We start from the raw sequence: 21,003 nt of genomic DNA, 5'->3' as shown, positions 1-21,003 counted from the left end.
GTTCTTTTGCTTTTGGAAAAACATTAAGTTACATTAGCACTTTTAGTTGTGTCTATAATTCTCTCAACAATGAGCTTCGAGTAAACAAAAAAATAAATGTTAAAAAAAAGGAAGCATATATTAAGCTCGTTAAAAAAAGAGCAAAATAAATTAACTTACACATAAATTAAAAATATAAAATTTTATATTATTTATTCTTCTTAAACTCTTTATTTCTTTCAGTGAAGATTCTCCCTTTCTATATGAAAACTTAAAAAGTATGAAAACATTTTTTTTACAAATCTGTTCAAGCCGTTTATTCACACATTTTTGCTTTGTTATATAGGTATATTACAAGCCAGCCATAAGGTGTGCAAAATTTTAAAGTTCAAATGGGAAAGAAAAGCGAGTTAAAGTATCCATATATGCCCACATGTATATTTGTATACGTATGTATATATATATATATATATATATATATATATATATATATATATGTATACTTATTTATAGGTACATGACAAAAGGAAAAAGTATGTTGACCATATCTTTGACTTGGCATTTCATAATTTACACCCCAAAAGAACTTCATACAAGGGAGAAGAAAAGTCAAATGAAATAAACTGTAACGGTTTAATAACTAGGATACATAATAATGAGAGTTATTATGAAAACGATGCATTAGCTACTTTGAATGAACCCTTTTCTGATATAGCTAATACTGAACAATGGCTTAAACCATTTAATAAGGATAACTTCTGTCTTAAAGAGAAATATAATAAAAACAGGTTCTGTTGCACAGAAAATTTTGGATGCTTCAAAGAACTTAAAAAAAATGATGACAGAACATTATTCATTAAAAATGTTAAGAGAAAATTCATTAATGACTTATGTGAGTATTATAATAAACTCAGAGTAAAATATTTTGATGAGAATTTGTTATTTGAAAACTCTACAACGGACGACAAAGTAAACTACATAGAAAAAAATAAAAACTAAAAAGGGGAGAAAGAACTTAAATAACAGAATTATAAGTATACAGAGTTATGAAATACGTCACGTAGAAATTATATTCTATATTATATATTTTTTTTTTTAAATTTATATACGGTAGTTATACATAGATGCATGTATATATATACGCATACACACATGTGTATATGTATATATATTAGAAATGACATCGTACATTAAATAGTTCTTATATCTGTTTAAATTATAAAAATTACCTAATAAGACATAAGGAGAGATAATATATTAATGTGCATATTTTACCCGTAAAAGTATTTATCCTATTTAAGAAAAAAATAAGACTCTATGAAATTGTCAATATGGTTACATATACATATACATCCATATGAATTAACATAAGAATTATTCAAAAATATTCTGTTCTTCCTAGGATTTTAAACTGAAGGAAAGTACTAGCGAAAATGAAGGCATTCCTAACAATAGAATGTCATGTAATTACTTGAAAAAAGACTATATATTAACCATACGGAAATTTTACTTTATCAAGCATTTATATAATTTGTGCACATACATCTATACATATGCATATATATATATACATACATATATAGGTTCCTCTGAAGACACGCCAGATAATCGCCACTCGGATATCAGCATTTTGAGGAAAAACAACTGTAAATTGAATGAGAAGAATAAAATTCAACAGTCTTTGTTTCATTTGGGGGAAAGAACTTATGCTCCTCCCTATTCAAATAATAAGAAATGTATTCCTGAAATTTTTAGTAATCAAGATAAAGAATACATATACGTAAGTGCAGATGTAAATCTCTCTGCAAAGAGAGAAAATAGATCAGCTTTTAAACTCATGAATGAAAATTCTAGAAATTATATAAAAACAGATAGAAAAGATAAATTTTTCAGAAATATGAAGAAGGAAATTCCAAATAAGCAATTTATAAATATTAAAAACAAAAATACATATTTTGATTCAAACAAGAAGAAAATACCCTTAGTATTAAGTTGTGAGAAAAAAGAAACAGATTTAAAACAAAAGACAAAAAATTATGGTAATCATAAAGAGCTTAATAAGGGTAATATACATATAGAAAAAGAAAAAAGAGTAAATAATATATCAAAAGAATTTAGTAGTGATTTAGATAATAGTAAGAACGAACATGTTATTTATGTTTCACCTAATAGTGACAATACTACCGTAAGTAGAACTAAGAAAGGTATGATAAAATATACTCCCGAATTATTCTACAATAGTGAACGATTTAACAGAACAAAGTTGAAATTGACGCATAATAAATCCTTTTTAGAGAGTCAACAAAATTTAAGTAAGTTGTGCAAGTTGAATGAGGTGAATAAGTCGAATAAGATAAATAGGTCTAATAAGATAAATAGGTCGAATAAGAATAATATCATTAAAAACTTAGATTTACCTGGACAAGGTGATAAACGAAAAATGGAGGCAGAAAATATAATTTTAAATAATTACCAGAGAAACCTAGAAAATAAAAGTAATAAAAGTTTTAAAGGTATACTTTACACTGTTAAGGAAAAGATTGATCTTGTCACTGACAGTGAAGGAAGTACTACATCCGTAAACGTACAGAAGAATAAAGCGAAGGAATACATAGTCAACAAATTAAATAAAGTAGAACTAGGAAATAAACTAACTCAAACAAATTTACACCGTGAAGACCATAATGATGATGATACACATACGTCTTGGGAAAGCCATAATAAGGATATCTTAAATTTTTCTAATAAAAATGAGAAAAAAAGTGAGTATGAAACAAAAAAGAAATTTTATAAATCTGCAGCAAGTGTTTCGCGGATAATAAAATGGTACAATAAAAAAATACCAAGTATGAATAAAATGACGCACGAAAGGAAACAATCATTTTCTAAAAAGAGACCAGATAAAAGGCAGAAGTGTAGGAAAAAAAAAGGAGGAACAAAACCAGACAATAGAAAATTAGGGAAAAAAGTAGTAGAAAAAAACAAAATGATAAATGAGAAAAAAAATTGGACAGAGTCATCATACGAAGCGGAAAAAAAAAAAATTCTCCTGTATGAAAAGCATAAATTTGAGAACAAACAATTAGACTATTACTTTGATATGAATAAGCCCAAAGGAGAAATAATAGAAAAGGGAAATTTCAAAAAAAAAACAAAAAAGAAGAAGGAAAACATATCAATGAAGAAGAAGAAAAAAAAGGACAGTTATCATTATATGCACGATGAAGATAACAATATGGAAACAAATAAATATGTGAGTCCAAGGTTTTCAAATATGGAAACCTTCTCAGTAATGTGTGTGGAAGAAAAAAGCGGAAGCAATGATATTGAAAAATTGAACTATGATAAAGATTACAAAAGTGGCAGAAAGGCATATACTAAGCTTCATACTAATGGTAGAAGTGAAAAGAACAGGGGAAAAAGAAGTTACGGAATTTTAAATATTTTCAAATCTTCTACAGATAGTATCCATATTAAGAGTAATAGCATATCACATGAAAAGATGAATTTGAATAACGAATGGAACGAAAAAGTGAAACAAAATGAAGAAGTTGTGTGGGGAAAAGCAGATCGTGAAAGCGGGGAAGACCGGAAAGGTAGTGAAATATACAGTCTTGAAAGAAGTGAGAAGAATTACGATAGAGATAGACATGTCAGTGAATGGAAGACAAGAAGAGCATGTAAAAATACTCTTGATATATATTCAAAGGAGAACATATATACTAATACGCAGTTTAGAAGAATTATTGAAAAGAGGAAAAGAAATGATATAAATGTAAATATCGAAGAAGGAACTACTAACAGTGATTACTATGATGATGATGATAATGATAGAGAAAAAAAAATAAAACCTAAAAACAGCAAAAATGGAAAAGGAAATTTTTATTATGGCATTGTTAATTATGAAAAATTGAGGAAAGAAAATACTAAAAGTAGGGGCAATATAGATAATGCAAAGAGTTATAGAACCATTTCTACAAATTCGTTATTGTATATGAATGAATATGACAAGGTAGCAGATGAACAGTACTACGGAGACGATGAGAGTTCGCACTTGAGTTCATCATCATCCGAGATTCATTATAGTAACAGAAGGGAAAGTTATATAAATTTCTACAGTAAAATGTATATAGGAAAATCAAGCGAAGAGCAATGTTGTGTGCAAAAGAACGAACAGTATTGTTATGACTATTCTAGTTATAGAGAAAAACATGAAGAAGGAAATTTTACAGCAATTGGTAATATTCCAAAAGAGAGCAGCATAATCAAAAGTAATGTTGTCTATTCGGATGATAATACAAAAGATTTAATAAGGAGTAATAACAAATTACATACAGATGTACTATTACATAATAAATTAGTACCTGGTGGTGTAGGGGGAACAAAAGTACTGATAAGCTCATCTTTAGAGAATAGTGTTCGAGATAATTTTACAAAAAGGGCTTTTATTATGCATGAAGAAATGTACAAAGTTTTGAAAAAGAAAAAGTACGATAATGAAATAGAAAACATATTAAAAATATTTTCTAAACATGTAAAGGCAAAAAGGACATACAACAAAAGTGACGATTATCTTGTTGTAAAAAAAAAAAAAAAAAGATCAAACAAACAAAATGTTAAAAAAAAAATACAAAAAATGGGTAGTAAAAAAAGGTGTAATAAAATAGAGAGAGAAGAACTGAAGACGCAAAATATAGACCTAACAAGTTATACGAAACCTATAAAAAAAATGGACAAAATTTATTTGGACAAAGCTCCAAAAAGCTTGCCTCTAACTATGTTAATAATAAGAAACTTTGAAGAAAATAAGGAAAAAGTAGATAAACATATAAAAGTAAGATATAAGGTCGAATTGACAACTAATATGAAGAGCACACTTAAATTAAAAGAATCAATTGAAAAGGAGAAACAGCTATTTTCAAGAATTGAGAAAATATATAATTTTTGTGATGTATACAAAGAAGAAACTAATGAAAAATATGATTACAATCTTGTAGATACATTTATTCCATTTCCAAATATGAAAAGATTTTCGAACAATCTTGAGCCATATAAAATGATAACATTTAATACAACAGCGGAGAAGGAGGGGAAAAAAAATGTCTCTTTCAATATAAGTAGAATTGTAAAGAATAATTGGGGTAAAAACACGCATAAGAACAAATTTACTCCATACAATAATAACAGCATTAGGGCAGTTAAGGAATTAGAAAAAAGAAATGTTTATACATTTGGAAAAAAATCGAATTTATTATCTAAACGTGATACCTATAATAAAGTGTGTAACGGAGGGGGAGGTAGTATAAAATTACCTACAAAAATGATAGTATTTTCAAAAAAGGGGGGAAAAAACACTGCTTTTTCCCCTTTAAGTAGGAAGAACACATTGAAGCATAATTTCAATAGAGATATGCTTTTATTAAATAGAAGAGAAGAACAATATGAAAATGGAACTAGTACATATGATGTAACTTCACCCTTGCCAAAACAAGCGTTAAAAGTAGATGATTTTACTTGTGAGAGTAAATATTTTGAAAAAAACAAATACTCTACAAATATCGAGCAATATAGTGTGGTAATAAGAAACTCTATGGAAAAAGAGAAGAAAAAGGAAGTATTTTTAAAAGAAAGAAACAAATTAAAAAGTCCAAGAAGAGTGAAAAGCTCAACTGATATAAACATTTCCACTACAAAATTGTCGAATGACAAGAAGATAAATGAAAATTTTACCATAAAAAATGAAACGTTACCAAAAGTTAATGAAGTGTATATATGTAAGGGGAAAAGCACGAATAATATCCAAGACGAAATTATCCGTTACGGACAATTAAAAAACTCTTTAACGGCAGGTTTTAAAAAAATTAGCTCTAAGGGGAAAGAAAATATTAGCCATGTTATTAAAGGTCAAAACAGTGACAGCTATAGTTCATTGGACCCTTTTGAAAGTGAAAAGAGGAACAACAGAAATTACAAGGATGTTAAGAAAGGGGTGGAAGGAAAAAAAATAACAAGTTGTTTTGACAATGATAGAGTTGTTTCCATTGACGAAAGTGAAAACTTTATAAAGCACTACCGTGAGAGGGAAGAGACTACCCATGAGAGGGAAGAGACTACCCATGAGAGGGAAGAGACTACCCATGAGAGGGAAGAGACTACCCATGAGAGGGAAGAGACTACCCTTGAGAGGGACAAATCTACGCGTGAGGGTCTTCCTAAGGGTGAAGAGTTGCACAAGGAGAAGGACAAATATAAAACTAAAATATATCATAAAAAAAAAGATATTAATGGTAGCGTAAGTAATAACGACAGTAGTAACTGTAGTATGGATAAAAATAACAAACTGATCCCTGGAATAGTCGACAGCATTGTGCACGTTTCTGAAAGAAATGCTTTTAATAAAGTATATCCAGTAAATAAAGAAGAAATGAATGGCAATAAAACGGGGATATATTCTAAAATACTTTACGAAGAAGAAAATACAAGAAAAAGAGACAAAGATGGGAAAAACCTTACAGGAGAAAAAGCGAAAGTAGAGGGTATATATGAAAAATGTAAACTTAAGAAAGATACGATAAGAATATACCCAAATTGGCTTAATGAGGAAAATGAATATTTATATGAACGAGTTTCTCCTATTTTTGCAAAAGAATTCCATAAATTTTCGAAAGAAAATTTAAAAGAAAAAAAGAGAAGAAGAAAGGAGAAACGTATGTATAAAAAGGGAAAGTGCCTCAGCAGATTAAACAGTTTAAGCAGATTAAGCAGGTTAAGCAGATTAAACAGTTTAAGCAGATTAGGCAGGTTAAGCAGATTAGGCAGGTTAAGCAGATTAAACAGTTTAAGCAGATTAAGCAAGTTAAGCAGATTAAACAAATTAAACATGTCGTTTGCATCGAATTCAAAAGGGGAAGAAACCATTTTAGGGTGTTTGGCTAAAAAAGAGGGAAATAAGTATAATTTTGTAAGTAAGATTAGATATGATGATGGTCAAAAAAAGAGAAATATCACCCCTGATTTAATACAACATAGTAACAATATAAAGGATAGGGGAGAATGGGATAAAGGTATAGGGGGGTCTAATAAGACATATTCAATATTACACTTTACAGGGAAAGAGGAAGAAGAGAAAAAAGATAAAACTTTATTTTCTAAACCGATTGAGAGAGGGGGACAAGTTTATTCCAATCTAATGATAAAAGGTAGTTCTTTAAAAAACTGGCATGATAATGAAAGCATTTCCAAAAAAAAAAGGATCAAAAAGAAAGTAGAAACTTCACGTTCCCAAAATAAAACAGGTAACATCATGTTCAATAGTTTAAACAAAGAAAATATAAATGAAAAAAATATATCGGAACAGGTGAAGAAATTAAGTAAACAAGAGGGTTATACCAATGGGAGGGGGAGTGAAAAGGATTTTCACAATTTGAATGCCTCCTTTTTATATGGAAAAAAAACAGGCATAATAACAGATGTACCAATTTTAACAAGTAAAAAAAAGCTAAGAAAATATTCAAATTATGTTGATTTAAAAAGCTTAAATATATCTATGAGAACACTTGAATTTTTTGTGGAAAAGCAGTACCTTAAAAAGGATATTCCTAGCACAAAAATGCACAGTATCAAAGGGAGAAGAAGCAAATTAAGAGGGGAAATGAGCATAGGAAGAAGTAAGACAAGCGAGAAAACAAGCAGAGGAAGAAGAAAAAAAAAAGATTTTCCCCCTTCTACCAATTTACACATGTCATTTTTGAAAAAACAGGAAAACAGAAGAAAAATAAAAAAAATAAAAAAGAAATATGAAAAGAATAAAGAAAAGAAGCAAAAAAAGGAAGAAAGGGAAAAACTAGAAAAAATGGAAAAAAAGTACAATTTTGGCGAACTTACGGAAAAAGACCAGTTTTCAATTTTAAGTTACAATGAAAGTAGTGAAAACCAGTCCCATGTTACCCCAAAAATATTATATGACGCAAAAAAAAAAAAAAATAGTCGCATGGCTACTTTGGCTGCTACAACTTCTAATGCGGATGTTAATATTACCACTTGTGAGAAACATAATGGGGAAAAATTAAAATTTCCAAAAATTATAACAAAAAAAACAATAACCAGCTTTAATTTAAATGAGAAACATGCAAACGATTTTAATGAACAACCCATTCTAAATGAAAAAAAAGAAAAAATATTTAAATGGTCAAATAATGAAATAAAAAGTGACAGCTTTACTGACAAATTAAAAAAAATAATTCAAGTAAAGCGTACACTTTATTCAAGTAACAACAACATAATAGAATATTCTTACGAAGATTTAGAAAATTTACAAAATATGGAAAGTAAGGAGGAAGAAGTTAAAATGAACAATGAATCGACAAAAGAGGAGTTGATATCTGGCAAAAAAAAAAATGCAATCTTTACTGAAAGAAAAGACAGCATTTTTTCTAACAAAAGGAAGAATAAGGTGGTTGAACAGTTTTTAACCATCAAGATAAATATAATAACAGTATATCTACACTATTTTAATATAAAACGCGTGAATATGAAAGGAAATTTTAACATGAAGGTAACTATTTATTCTTCTAGTAATATGAAGACAATTGAAAATAATTGTAAGACTGACACCTTTCCATGTTACTTTACATCTCACACGAATGGAATTTGCTTAAGTTCTGATGCCTTCAAAAAGATCGACGTAAGTGTGTGCTCCTTTTTTCTCTTATAAAAGGGGAAAATGGGGAAAAAATGAAAAAGAAAAAATGAAAAGTGGAAAGAGAAAAGGGAAAAAGGAAAGACGAAAAAGGAATGACGAAAAAGGAAAGACGAAAAAGGAAAGACGAAAAAGGAAAGACGAAAAAGGAAAGACGAAAAAGGAAAGACGAAAAAGGAAAGACGAAAAAGGAAAGACGAAAAAGGACAAAGGCAATAATGTGCATGAAAAGCTGTTTTCACTATCACATCAAAATTAGTGTTGACTTTTATGTAACTTGTCCCCTTTGGTTTATACTACCGCTTATATATAAGCAAATATGTAATTGCGTAAATACGTATATAAATTCATATATTCGTAAATGCATATTTGTGCACCCCCACATATATGCCCATTTATCCATGTTCTAACCTAACATCTCAATTAAAAAAAAAGTTCATAAAGCGCTTCAAAACTATTTTATTTTATTTTACTATATTTTATTTTTTGTATCCATTTTAGGCATTATGTGAAAATGATTCCAAGGAATACTTTAAATTGATTATTTCCTGTCGACGAGAAAGGGCTTTTTTAAAAAAGGAGTTAATAAGAATCTACAGCAGAACTTTCCAAGCCGTAATATATTAAGCTAAATGTTTACGAATTCATTTAAAAAAAAAAAGAAAAACATATGAGAACAAAAACTCTTTTTAGACATTTTACATACTGTCTCTAAATTGTTCACTGAGTGAAATGTACACATATGTATTTGAATAAAATACATTTTAATTATTTAATGTAGGCCTTTTATTTTTATTTTATTTTTTATTTACTAATTAATTTATTTATTTATTAATTTACTTATTAATTAATTTACTTATTAATTAATTTACTTATTAATTAATTTATTTATTTCCTGTTTCCTAAATTCTTTCCTTTTACAGCCTGTAGAATTGAAGGCATACAACTTAAGCCGAAATAAGAAATATGCATTCGAGACTAGCAGCTCAAATGATGAGCTCTACGAATTGAATGGTAACGCCTGTACAAATATGTGTGTACAAATGTACACGTGTAGATGCGTATGTACAAACATATATATATATATATATACATACATATATGCACTTTTTTAAAGAGGACGTTTTTCAATTAAACAAAATGCATTTTTCATTTTGCAGGTAATATTATAATGGGTACGCTCTAGCCGCATTTTCAGAATAAGGCTACTTGCATATATACATGTACATACATATATGTCTATATATATATATAAATGAGTCACTTCTTCCCTTTTAAACGTTTGCGTATAATGACGAAGCAAGTATATCATCTTAACGTTCTGAACTTTTCCTAAGTGAAATTAAAGTGTTTGATTTTTTTTGTACTTTCATATATGTGCATTATTGTTAGCGATTCTAAAACTTAAACAATTTTTTTGTATTATATAGGCTTGTTCTATTATTATTCGTTTTATTTTATTTTATTTCATTTTATTTCATTTCATTTTATTTCATTTCATTTTATTTCATTTCATTTCATTTCATTTCATTTTATTTCATTTTATTTCATTTCATTTCATTTCATTTTATTTCATTTCATTTTATTTCATTTCATTTTATTTATTTATTTTTTTTTTTTTGAGAACATATATTACCATAAATAACACGCTTAATTTTAAAAAAAGGAAATTATAATGAGGAGTGTGTTAATATGCTACATTATATTTATGATTTAGCCATTTAGCTATTTAGTTATTTAAGTATTTATCTATATACTTACCTATTTAAGGCGTTTGTTTGTACTGATGTTATTATATGGGTAGATATTTATTTGTATTTACCGATTTAGTGCACAAAAAGCGAGTTATTTTTAGCGTAATACGCTTCAAATGCTTGATGCAATTATATACTTCTGTTAATTTTTTTTACTTTGAAGAAGTGTATGTATTTATATATATACACACGCACGTATATATATATTTATATTTGAGTAGGTATACCAGTACTTTTCTTTCTTTTTTTTTTTTTTTTCCATTGCTTGTACAAGGATTATTTTCGCAAGTTGAAAAGGCTAATGGTGCGTGAGTACTTACACATATAATCATACATATATACATGCATACATACGTATTTAAATGATTACACCTATTCATTAAAGTATACCTTTTTTTTACTCGAATTTATGTACTTACGAGTAGTAGCGCATTTGGCTTAGCGCTTTGCGTATGATAGTCCAAATGTAACACTAACTAATTTTAAAACAAAATGTAATTAAAAATTAATTATAAGAAAAAAAACAAAAAAAAAAAAAAAAAAAAAGGTAAAACAAAGATGAATCTCTTCAAGTTAAGTAGCTGGAAAAATAGCTATTTTATGTATCACACAAAAAGAAATCATTTAAACTATAAATTATACCTGAAATTTAAACAGTGGGATTATTTGAAAAAAGAAATAATAAATTACTTCAACTCGAATAGTAAGATAAACACAGTTGTTGACTTAAAAGCGAGGCGTTGGGAAAAATTTAAGAAAAAAGAATTGATTCAAGTACATGGTTACGTACCTGCTATTATTTGGAAATATGGTATTGAAAAAAGAATTTGTATTGATCATAAATTAATTGATGAATACGCTTTTGAGGAGGACGATGGACACTTATCTTTGTGTAATTATGAAATAGTTAAATAAAAAAAAAGGTTTTGAAGATAATTCGTATTGTTAGATTTGTGCTTATATATATATATATATATATGTACTGTTTATATTTGAATGGGTATTTTAATATGTGAAACAAATGACTAATTTATGCAAGATTAATATAAATACATATATATAGATACGTAAAGTATGCACAAGTTTCTAGTGTTCATTCGTTATTAAAATTTCTTTTTTTTTTTTCTTCTTATTTTTCCTCATATTAGTATTTTCTGCAAGATTGTTTAGAATACATATCGAAGGGGATGTTATTGAATGTGTTGTGTCTCACGTTGAGGCAGATCCTCGTAAGTATAAAAAAGGGGAAAGGATTGTTTTCGTATAAAGTATTGTAATAATGATATTGTACATTATTAGTCTCATGTCTTATTCGTATCCCGAATTTTGATTTTGTTTCTTTTCTTATTTTTATTTGATATTATTTAATATCATCTGATTTAATTTGATTTGATCTTTTTCTTATTTTATTTTATTCTCTTTTTTTGAACAGTGGAAAAGCACATATACTTTTTAAAATTCGCAAGGGTGGTCGAGAATCAAGTAACCGAAATAAATATCCCCTGCAGCATCGTAGGTCTGATTGGATGTCCAGCATATATTAATGGTTATCATGTTCAGTTAGCACTAAATTACATAAAATGTAAAGTAATGGGAAATAACATTCCACCTCCATTTCAAATTGATGTTTCGAAGTTAACGTATAAGGAACCTTACAATTCGATCAAACTGAAGGACTTAATGGTAAGAGTGAGCACATGTATGTGTATATACATATATATATATACATATATATATACATATATATACATTTATGTGGATATGTACATATGCACTTATTCCTACATGATATGCAATGACCACATATATGCATTTAAACAAACAAATTCAAAAAGTAAATAAACAAAAAAAGAAAAAAAGAAAATACGCACTAATATGCTTTATAGCATTTATTACCAGAAAATGGGGACGTTATTTTTTCTGAGGATTACGACTTAAATGAAACAGAAGTCGTGTGGACATATGAACCTGGAAAGGTTAGATAAATGCAATAAAAATGTTGGAAGAAAGAACATATGCACTTATGTGTGTGTTTATGTACCTATGCCCATACATACATATGTACATATATGCACAGGTAAACATATTTTACAGCTCCATGTATGACAAAATTTATATTTTTCTAATACGTCTTTCCTTACAGATTCCCGAAACACCCTTACCAGATGATTACATTGATCCAAATTTTGTGAACAGAAAAGGGAAAAGGATTCAACTAACATACAAAGACTACTGGCCAAAGCAATAATCATTAGCTTTTTTTTATTTTATTTTTTTTTTTTTTATGACTCATATTTAGATGTAATTTATTTCAAAAAAACTATTATCGAACTACATTTAAGGCACTTTCTATTTTTCAAAATTACGCCTGCAAAAAAAAAAAAAAAAAAAAAATTTTCCTCCTTATATGATGTTGGATAAATGATAATATTTTGTCTATGTACTTACGTATATATATGTGTGTATATGTAATGCGTGCATATACGTATGTTTGTACAGTCGACAAGATTACCCATGTTATTTTTGTTCCCACAAATGGTGCAAAGAATAAAAAATTTGTTAACACTTCTCTCAGACTTTAATTTAGAAATTTGTTTTTCCAGGGTTACAATTAAATCGTGTAAGGTTTTCATCTTTCGAAAGGGGGAAAATAAATATACGTACACATGCATGTATGTGTATCACCTTGGAGGTGTACATATGTATGTACGCATGTACACATGAAGCATAAAAATAACGAAAGGGTAATTATATCGATAAGTAACGAGTACATGATTATACGGAAGTAGTTACGAAGAGATAAAGAAAATTTTTTATTTTATTTCCTACTTGCTCTTCGTATTTTTTATGTATATTTGTCTCCTCCTCCTAAGAAAAATGGGAGCGGTAAAAAAACGAATTAGATCAATGAGTTGAATGGATTGAATGAGGTTAGTAAGGTGAATGGGATCATATTATAATCTCAAAATTGAATACATCAGGCATTTCCGCGAAATGTCTGCAATGATTTATTATATGGTTATGCAAAAAGAAATATTTTCTTTTTATTTTTAAGAAAAACGTCAAATTAGTAGCATTACCTTATATATTTCTATCTGCTGATTTAGCTTTTTTATTTCGTCTACTTTTGTATAGACTTCTCCTTCTAACTGCTCTCGAATCTGCTCAGAAAAAAAGAAAAGAAAAGAAATAAATAAAGCAAAACAAAAAAGAATAAAGCAAAACAAAACATAATAAAATAAAAGCACTTGCCTGTTTATGCAGCAAGGTTCGCGCGTATTCCTACGCACGTACCCGCGCACACATATACATATGTACACACACATACACCCACGTTGTAACTTATTAATGGTACGTGAAATAAAAGGACGAAGAAGTACCTGCACGTTTTTTTTGATTTCCCCATTCAAATTATTTATCTTTATGCAAGAACAAATATACGCTTCTATCAGCTGCTTTTCTCTAATATTTAAATATTTCTTTTCACAATTATTAGATATGATAAATTTTAAAATTTTCTCTGCGTACAATTGTACATCGTTCACAATGACTTCTTCATTATCTATTTCTCTTTTGAGGGACAAGGAATTCGTTAAAAATTCATTTTTTATGGTTAGCTCTTTATTTGTTACTACTGTGCTTTTGAACTCTCTTAAGACCTGTAAAAAGGGTAGAAGGTATAAAAGTGGGAAAGGCATGTATCCATGATACACAGGATTGTAATAAGGCACAATGCAAATGCAGTGTATTATGAACTCCGGAGGTAGTAAACATGCATAAGCGCGCATATAAGGGCCCATAATTTTCTTTTTTCCTTTCTTTTTTTCTTTCTTTTTTCCTTTCTTTTTTCCTTTCTTTTTTCCTTTCTTTTTTCCTTTCTTTTTTTCTTTCTTTTTTCCTTTCTTTTTTTCTTCTTTTCTACATTCGTTTCTAACCTGTTCATTTATTCTTCTCAACCTCTTGATGGTTTTCTTTTTTTTTAGAAGCATTTTATTTAATTCTATATAATTTTTTTTATAAATTTCTACGTGTCTAAAACTAGTTTCTAGCGAGTTGTATGGAATAACGTTTACCTTAGCATATGCATAATTAATTTTTTCTAAAAACTCACTTTGTTTTTTATATAACATGCATCTATTAAATCTACTATATGATAACAATGAGACAAGAGGTAGTTGTAATTTTCCTATATCAAAATTTTCGATAGCCTTAATAAATGAATTGGTCAGATCTTGTATGTATGTAATTAATTTGTAATTTTCAATATTTACGTTATCTGCTCCTTTAATTTCACACATACGAAAAGATATATATGATTTTAAAAAGTTAAAAGAATAACATATATCTTCTAATAATACTTTAAATTTTTTTAATAAAAAGAAAATAATCTTGTTATTCTTTTCTGTGTAATTTTGTAGGTGTTCAAATTTAGAGAGGAATTTTCTTTCTCTTTCGCATAGCAGTTTCTTGAAGTTTACGTTATTATGCGCAAACGTTCTACCACTGTTACTGCTGCTAATAGTGTTGTTACTACTTATATTACCTTTACGGATATTATTACTAATGTTTTCTAAGCCATCATAATTTTCTTCTTCACTGCTCCAGTTATTAGCATACACGTCATTGTAACTTGCTTCAATGCAGTACATCCCTCTGTCCGTTTTATTCATATCTATGCTTTTTTTACTAATAATTTTTCTTTTTTTAAAATATTCAACCATTATTTTGTCGTTATTATATGGACATACAGACAAAACACAAGCAAATATATTTATCGTTTTTAAGATAACATTTTTCAAACATCTTAATTCTATGATAACATTTTTTAGCTCAAACATTTTACTCTCAATATTTGTGGGATATATATATTCTTCTACGCACAGATAAATATTTACCTTTATGAAAATTTTCTTTAATTTGGCCGCTATGTTGAGCAGCACGTCCTGCAGACAAAAGAGAACCGGTTCGTGTGAGAGTGCGCACAGGTATAAATACATGTATAAGAATAAATGTGTATATGTGTGTATGCGTATGTGTGTGTACGTATATATATTTATATTCCTGCCAAGAAACGAATAGCTAACTCGAATTACCTTAATATGCTCAATGTCCTCTTTGTTATGCCATGCCTCCTCGAAATTTGCTAACAAATTTATCGCTTCCTCTAGGAAGATTACTTCCTTTAAATGAAAAAAAAAAAAAAAAAAAAAAAAAAAACAGACATGTAGGAGTTAAGAAGCACACGGATAAAAGCAAATATGAACGTATTCATTGGGTATACACATGTACATAAATGTATATATGTTCACACACATGCGTATACATGTATATAAATGTGCATATACAAATACAGGTACACATAACTTTAACACATTCGTAGAAAGAAAAAGAAAAAGAAATTACAGTTTGAGAAATTTTTTTCAAGTCTATAAATTTATAATAATCTATTTGATCACCCATTTGTTCTTTTTCTAATTTTTGATAAATGCTATTTAGATGTTTGTCTTGAAAAGTAAAAAGTTCTTTACAGGCAACTAGGTATTCACTAAAACGTTGTATTATATTTAAAATGTAATTCTTAAAATACTTCATATTTTCATCAATTTTGTTCTGTGTAAAATACAGTGGAAAAGAAGTCATACATCATTTAAAAAAGTTTTAGGGGAGTGTACACTAAATGCGTACACATATATATATATATATATATATATATATATATATACACGCACATGCCCACAATTACACACTCATACACACATGGACGTTACCTGTATGTAGTAACCCCTGTGATCGTACTTTTCACAGAAGGGGATTTGATTAAAATTAACTTTGTACCTTGGGTAATACTTATTTTTTAACGTTTTACAGACTTGTTCAATTTTAATTATGTGTGTATTTTTTTTTTCTATAATTTCGTTAAAATGTATTTTATTTATTTCTATTTGTTTCTTTATTTCATCATTCTCGCTTTCCATCTTAATCCTATTCTTATTAGAGCTGCTAATTATGTCGTTCAAGTTTTCGATCGTTCTTTCTCTGTCCTGTGGTGCAGCAATACAACGACGTGAAGCATGGCAATAAGATAAATTTACTTTACGCATGTTTATATATACACACGTATATATAATTGCACGTATATATAATTGCACGTATATATAATTGCATATGTACATGTATTCATAAATAATTGAAGCGTAGAAATATATTCAATATGTAAACGTAAAATTAACGTAATAACATGTGAAGCAAAATAATATATAAATGTATATATATGTATATATACATATATATATTTATTTATTTAACGCTTAGTTTTTCCTTGTGATTGTTCTTAAATAACTCTAGCTCCTTTTCTAATTTATCCTTCTGGTTCTGTAAATCATCAATTTCCTTGTGCAAAGTTTCTGAACAAAGGGCAGGAAGAAAAACTCGTTAATAAGGTGTCGTCTTAGGTACATATTTCTTATAATTAATTTGTAAAATGAAGCAAATAAATGCACTCAAATGTATGCCCACGGAAAGTCAGATATATAAATATATATATGTATGTATGCATACGCTTTTTTACATGTACCATTTTCCTTTATCTTAATTCCGAGCTCCTCAAATGCTACTGAATCCTGAACATTTTCTCTCGAGCTTTTTGTTAATAACATCAAATTTCTCCATCCTGAGTTACTTTTTTTCTACACAAAAAGGACAAGAAAAAAAAAAAAAAAAAATACAAAATACAAAATACAAAATAGTATTGCTTTAATACATTCCTTAAGGTCAACTATACTTATACGTTATAGCATTTACGGATAGAAATGAGAAAAAAAAAGAAAAAAAAAAATCCAGCTTTTTTGCTTTATATTAATTTCTTCCCATACTTGCTCTTCCAACAAGTTCGTTAAATGTACTATTTTATCTGAAAGTTCATTGTTGTCATTCAATAAATTATTATTCTTATCTAGTATTATATTAATTTTATTCTTCTGTTCGTCATTATTTTTTTCTAAATGCTTAATGTCCTTTTTATATTCCACTATGGCTTTTTTAAGAATGTCTACATCGGCATAAATAGAAAATTGGGAAAATGTTTGGTTGAAATAAAAAATATTAATAATATATTATAGTACAATGTAATAAAATAAAGTGCAATACAACACAGCGCAATGCAATATTCTGTAAGACAAAACATCCTAAATGTTGTTACCATTTTGTTTTTTTATCTCTTTGTATTTTTCTTTAATGAACTTGTATTTGTCTTCTATGTTCATTTTAATTATATTGAACAACAAAAAAAAAAAAAAATTAAAAATTAAAAGGCAAAAAAAGGATAGTTTTTAGCTGTGAACATGGAATGCTAAAAAGGAGAAGATATATATATATATAAATTATATATGTATAAAGATGATTATTAAAAAGTGCAATATTCGCAAGAATGCTTAAAAATGTATGGAGATTATAAACAAAAAAAAAAAAAAAAAAAAAAAAGAGGAAAAATTTAGAATTTCACAAGAATGTACCAAATGGAAAATAAAAAATTGAAAGCATTAAATTATTATTATTAAAAATAAAAAAATAAAAAAAAGATATATAACATGTATACAAAACATGTACATAAAACATGTACATAAAACATGTATACAAAACATGTACATAAAACATGTATATAAAACATGTATATAAAACATAGATATAAAGCATACAAATAAAATTCAGAAATAAAAAGAATACAAAAAAAAAAAATATAATTGTGGCGTTTAAATGACATATGCATATTTATCTTGGTAATGATATATGCACATTTCATTATTTTATTTTTTTTTTTTTTGAGTATATGAAATTTAGATTATTTAAAATCTTATATACAACACTTTGAGCAGAGACTTACAATTCAAAAAATGAGAAAAAAAAGGAAAAGATATTCTCTGAATAATTCTTACACGATGAAAATAAAAATGTGCTAATGTTATGTAAATATGTATGTATGTATTATATATGTATGTATGTATTATATATGTATTATATATGTATGTATATATGGTAGGTGTAGGTAAAACTGTCAAACCTGTTACTGAATTCTTAATCCCTATGCGGTAAAAGATTTGTAATACATAAGATATATTTATTAAACTGAGGATGGTTAATTAAAATTTTCTGGTGTTATTTTAATAATTGGCAAATACTTTTTATTTTTACACATATTTATTATAAGTATGCAGAGAAATATAAGTAGACTATATGAACAAGCATTTCTACATGTACGCTTACCCATACTCATTCATGTACACATACACACAGCCGCATAAATGTATACATGTACACATATATATACATATGTCGTGGTGTTTTATTTTTCTATCCTCATATAATATGTTTCCCAGTTTGTTTTTTTAGATGCATTTTTATATGCCATCCTTTTAATTGGAATGTATTGGACGTTTTTGTATTTCATTAAGTAAGGTCTATTTTCATAATAAAAATTTTTAGCTGAATCGGGAAATGGTTTCAAGGTATAATTAATATTGGGGGGATATGGGGAAGAATAGGTAAAGGTATTACTTGACGTTCTAATTATTTCATATTCTTTTGATTTGGTTTTTTTATTTGGCAGTCTTTTAAAGTTATTGCCATAAAAATTCATTTTGTACAGATCACTATATGGATCGTTTATTTTCCTATTTATACTGTTTATATTTTTTTTTCTCGAATAATGACGATAATTTCTTTTGAAATTTAACATAAAATGATTTATTATAACTTCAAACATTTTCTTTCCTCCGTTCGTTCGCTTGTTTTTCCGTTCGTTCGTTTGTTTTTCCGTTCGTTCGTTTGTTTTTCCGTTCGTTCGTTTGTTTTTCCGTTCGTTCGTTTGTTTTTCCGTTCGTTCGTTTGTTTTTCCGTTCGTTCGTTTGTTTTTCCGTTCGTTCGTTTGTTTTTCCGTTCGTTCGTTTGTTTTTCCTTTCGTTCTTTCGTTCTTTCTTTCTTTCTTTCTTTCTTTTTTCTTTTTTTCATTTATGAAAAAAACTAACTATTTATTACTTTCCTTTTTTATAACATACCCCTCTATGCGTTATTGGAAGTGTTCTTTTTCTTTTTCTTCTACTTTTGCTTCGTCCCTATGTGCTTGCTCCTTAAATATTATATATGAAGGTCTCCTAAATTTAAAAGTGTAAAATAATTTTCTTAACAATTTTATGTTGTATTTAACCACGTTTATAAGTAAAATAATCGTATTTTCCAACATGAAGCTTCATTATTCACATATTATATATAAAATTTTAATTTTTCCAAGAAAAAAAATAAAAAAAAATTAAGCGCATCTACGTTTTATGTTTAGAACGTGAAAGGAAATTAATGTGAACTTGAGCATGGAAGTGCTAAATAAAAAAAAAAATAGAAAATGGAATGTTTTTATATTAATATAATGCACACAGCGTAAAAGCCCAATCCAAAGCTTCTTATAAGCATCAATGATGTTTTAAAGAATACAAACAAGGGTAAATACTTGTAGGTGCTATAATTTTCACGTACAGGCATACATATATATTTACATGTGTATGTGCAAAATAAAAGAAAATTAAAAAGAAAAAGTAAAATTGCCAGTATAGCATTTTCTTCCTTAATTATGCATTTATTGAAAAGCCATTTTTGTACATTACTATTATTATTATAGCTGAATACACATGAATATCAAAATATGTAACTATGTTCCTCTCAATTTCATACCTTGTTTAAAACAAGTTCTAACCTTTTTCCGTATTAAAAGATGTTCTAATGTACTTGTGACATTTCTCCATATATTTGTACTCTTGTTTTTTAAATGAAACTAATAAAAAAAAAAAAAAAAAAAAAAAAAAAAATACATGAACAAGGTAGCTTTCCTGTAATTAATAGTTCCTTTCTTTTTTTGTTCCCGTAGCATGTACATATATATATATATATGTGTATATATTTCTATACATATGTTCATGTGTATGTATGGGTGTATACTTATAACAGTTTCCTCATTTGGTTATGAAGAAGTTATCGAAATTCCCTTTAGGAATATTACCCTCCTTTAACTGTATCATGTTTTTCTTCTTTTTTTTTTTTTATTTTCTATTTACCAGAGCTACTTAAATATATGCATTTCCTCACATAAATGTATCAACAGTTGTATTTACATTTTATTATGTAAAATAATTTTATAGAGGTTACTATTATTACATATTTATTATTTTTTTATGACCTGTACAGGAGAAATAAAAGTGGCCAATAAGATTAAGGCAATTTTTCCTTAAAAATATGTACAGTCATAATTTTTTTTTTTTTTTTTTTTTTTTGTGTGTTTCTTAGTTTTCGAAATGTCTTCGTAATACTTGAATGTATTATTGCCACTTCAAGTTATTGTAAAGTGTGTACATTTTACAAAGTAACAGTAAGTCAAAAATACAACTTAAGAAAGCATTTGCATAATTGAAATATCGTACTTATATTTTTGTACAAACAATAATTTCTAAATGTTAATGATCGATTTATATAATTTATTTTTGTCCAATTAAGGATACTATCAATCAAGAAAGGAGTCGGTTCGGTGAGTTA

The 21,003-nt window shown here is 27.5% G+C and overlaps 4 protein-coding genes across 4 annotated transcripts; 2 read left to right on the top strand and 2 right to left on the bottom strand.

Annotated features, from left to right (window-relative positions):
- Nucleotides 1–69: 69 nt before the first annotated feature.
- PmUG01_03016900 (conserved Plasmodium protein, unknown function) lies at nt 70–9,863 on the top strand (the record flags this gene model as incomplete). The annotated part of the gene is made up of 8 exons (XM_029008797.1): nt 70–80; nt 223–257; nt 326–348; nt 493–948; nt 1,382–8,662; nt 9,179–9,292; nt 9,601–9,691; nt 9,838–9,863. 8 exons carry the CDS (start codon nt 70–72, stop codon nt 9,861–9,863), a joined length of 8,037 nt encoding a protein of 2,678 aa, XP_028859388.1.
- Nucleotides 9,864–10,989: 1,126 nt separating this feature from the next.
- PmUG01_03016800 (ribosomal protein L25, putative) lies at nt 10,990–12,679 on the top strand (the record flags this gene model as incomplete). The annotated part of the gene is made up of 5 exons (XM_029008795.1): nt 10,990–11,323; nt 11,580–11,660; nt 11,948–12,114; nt 12,318–12,407; nt 12,575–12,679. 5 exons carry the CDS (start codon nt 10,990–10,992, stop codon nt 12,677–12,679), a joined length of 777 nt encoding a protein of 258 aa, XP_028859387.1.
- Nucleotides 12,680–12,737: 58 nt separating this feature from the next.
- On the bottom strand, nt 12,738–17,632 carry PmUG01_03016700 (conserved Plasmodium protein, unknown function; the record flags this gene model as incomplete). Its single annotated transcript, XM_029008794.1, has 13 exons — nt 12,738–12,799; nt 12,944–13,064; nt 13,261–13,299; nt 13,512–13,592; nt 13,812–14,090; nt 14,367–15,374; nt 15,516–15,611; nt 15,835–16,041; nt 16,260–16,472; nt 16,738–16,835; nt 17,006–17,117; nt 17,304–17,479; nt 17,578–17,632. The coding sequence occupies 13 exons, from the start codon at nt 17,630–17,632 to the stop codon at nt 12,738–12,740; spliced, it is 2,547 nt and encodes an 848-aa protein (XP_028859386.1).
- A 1,137-nt stretch (nt 17,633–18,769) lies between these two features.
- PmUG01_03016600 (conserved Plasmodium protein, unknown function) lies at nt 18,770–19,189 on the bottom strand (the record flags this gene model as incomplete). Its single annotated transcript, XM_029008793.1, has 1 exon — nt 18,770–19,189. The coding sequence occupies one exon, from the start codon at nt 19,187–19,189 to the stop codon at nt 18,770–18,772; it is 420 nt and encodes a 139-aa protein (XP_028859385.1).
- Nucleotides 19,190–21,003: the final 1,814 nt, after the last annotated feature.

This window comes from Plasmodium malariae, assembly GCF_900090045.1.
Source record: "Plasmodium malariae genome assembly, chromosome: 3".
In the NCBI taxonomy this organism is placed as follows: Eukaryota; Apicomplexa; class Aconoidasida; order Haemosporida; family Plasmodiidae; genus Plasmodium; species Plasmodium malariae.
The sequence above is the reverse complement of the archived record's forward strand: the minus strand, read 5'-3'. Positions and strand labels throughout refer to the sequence as shown.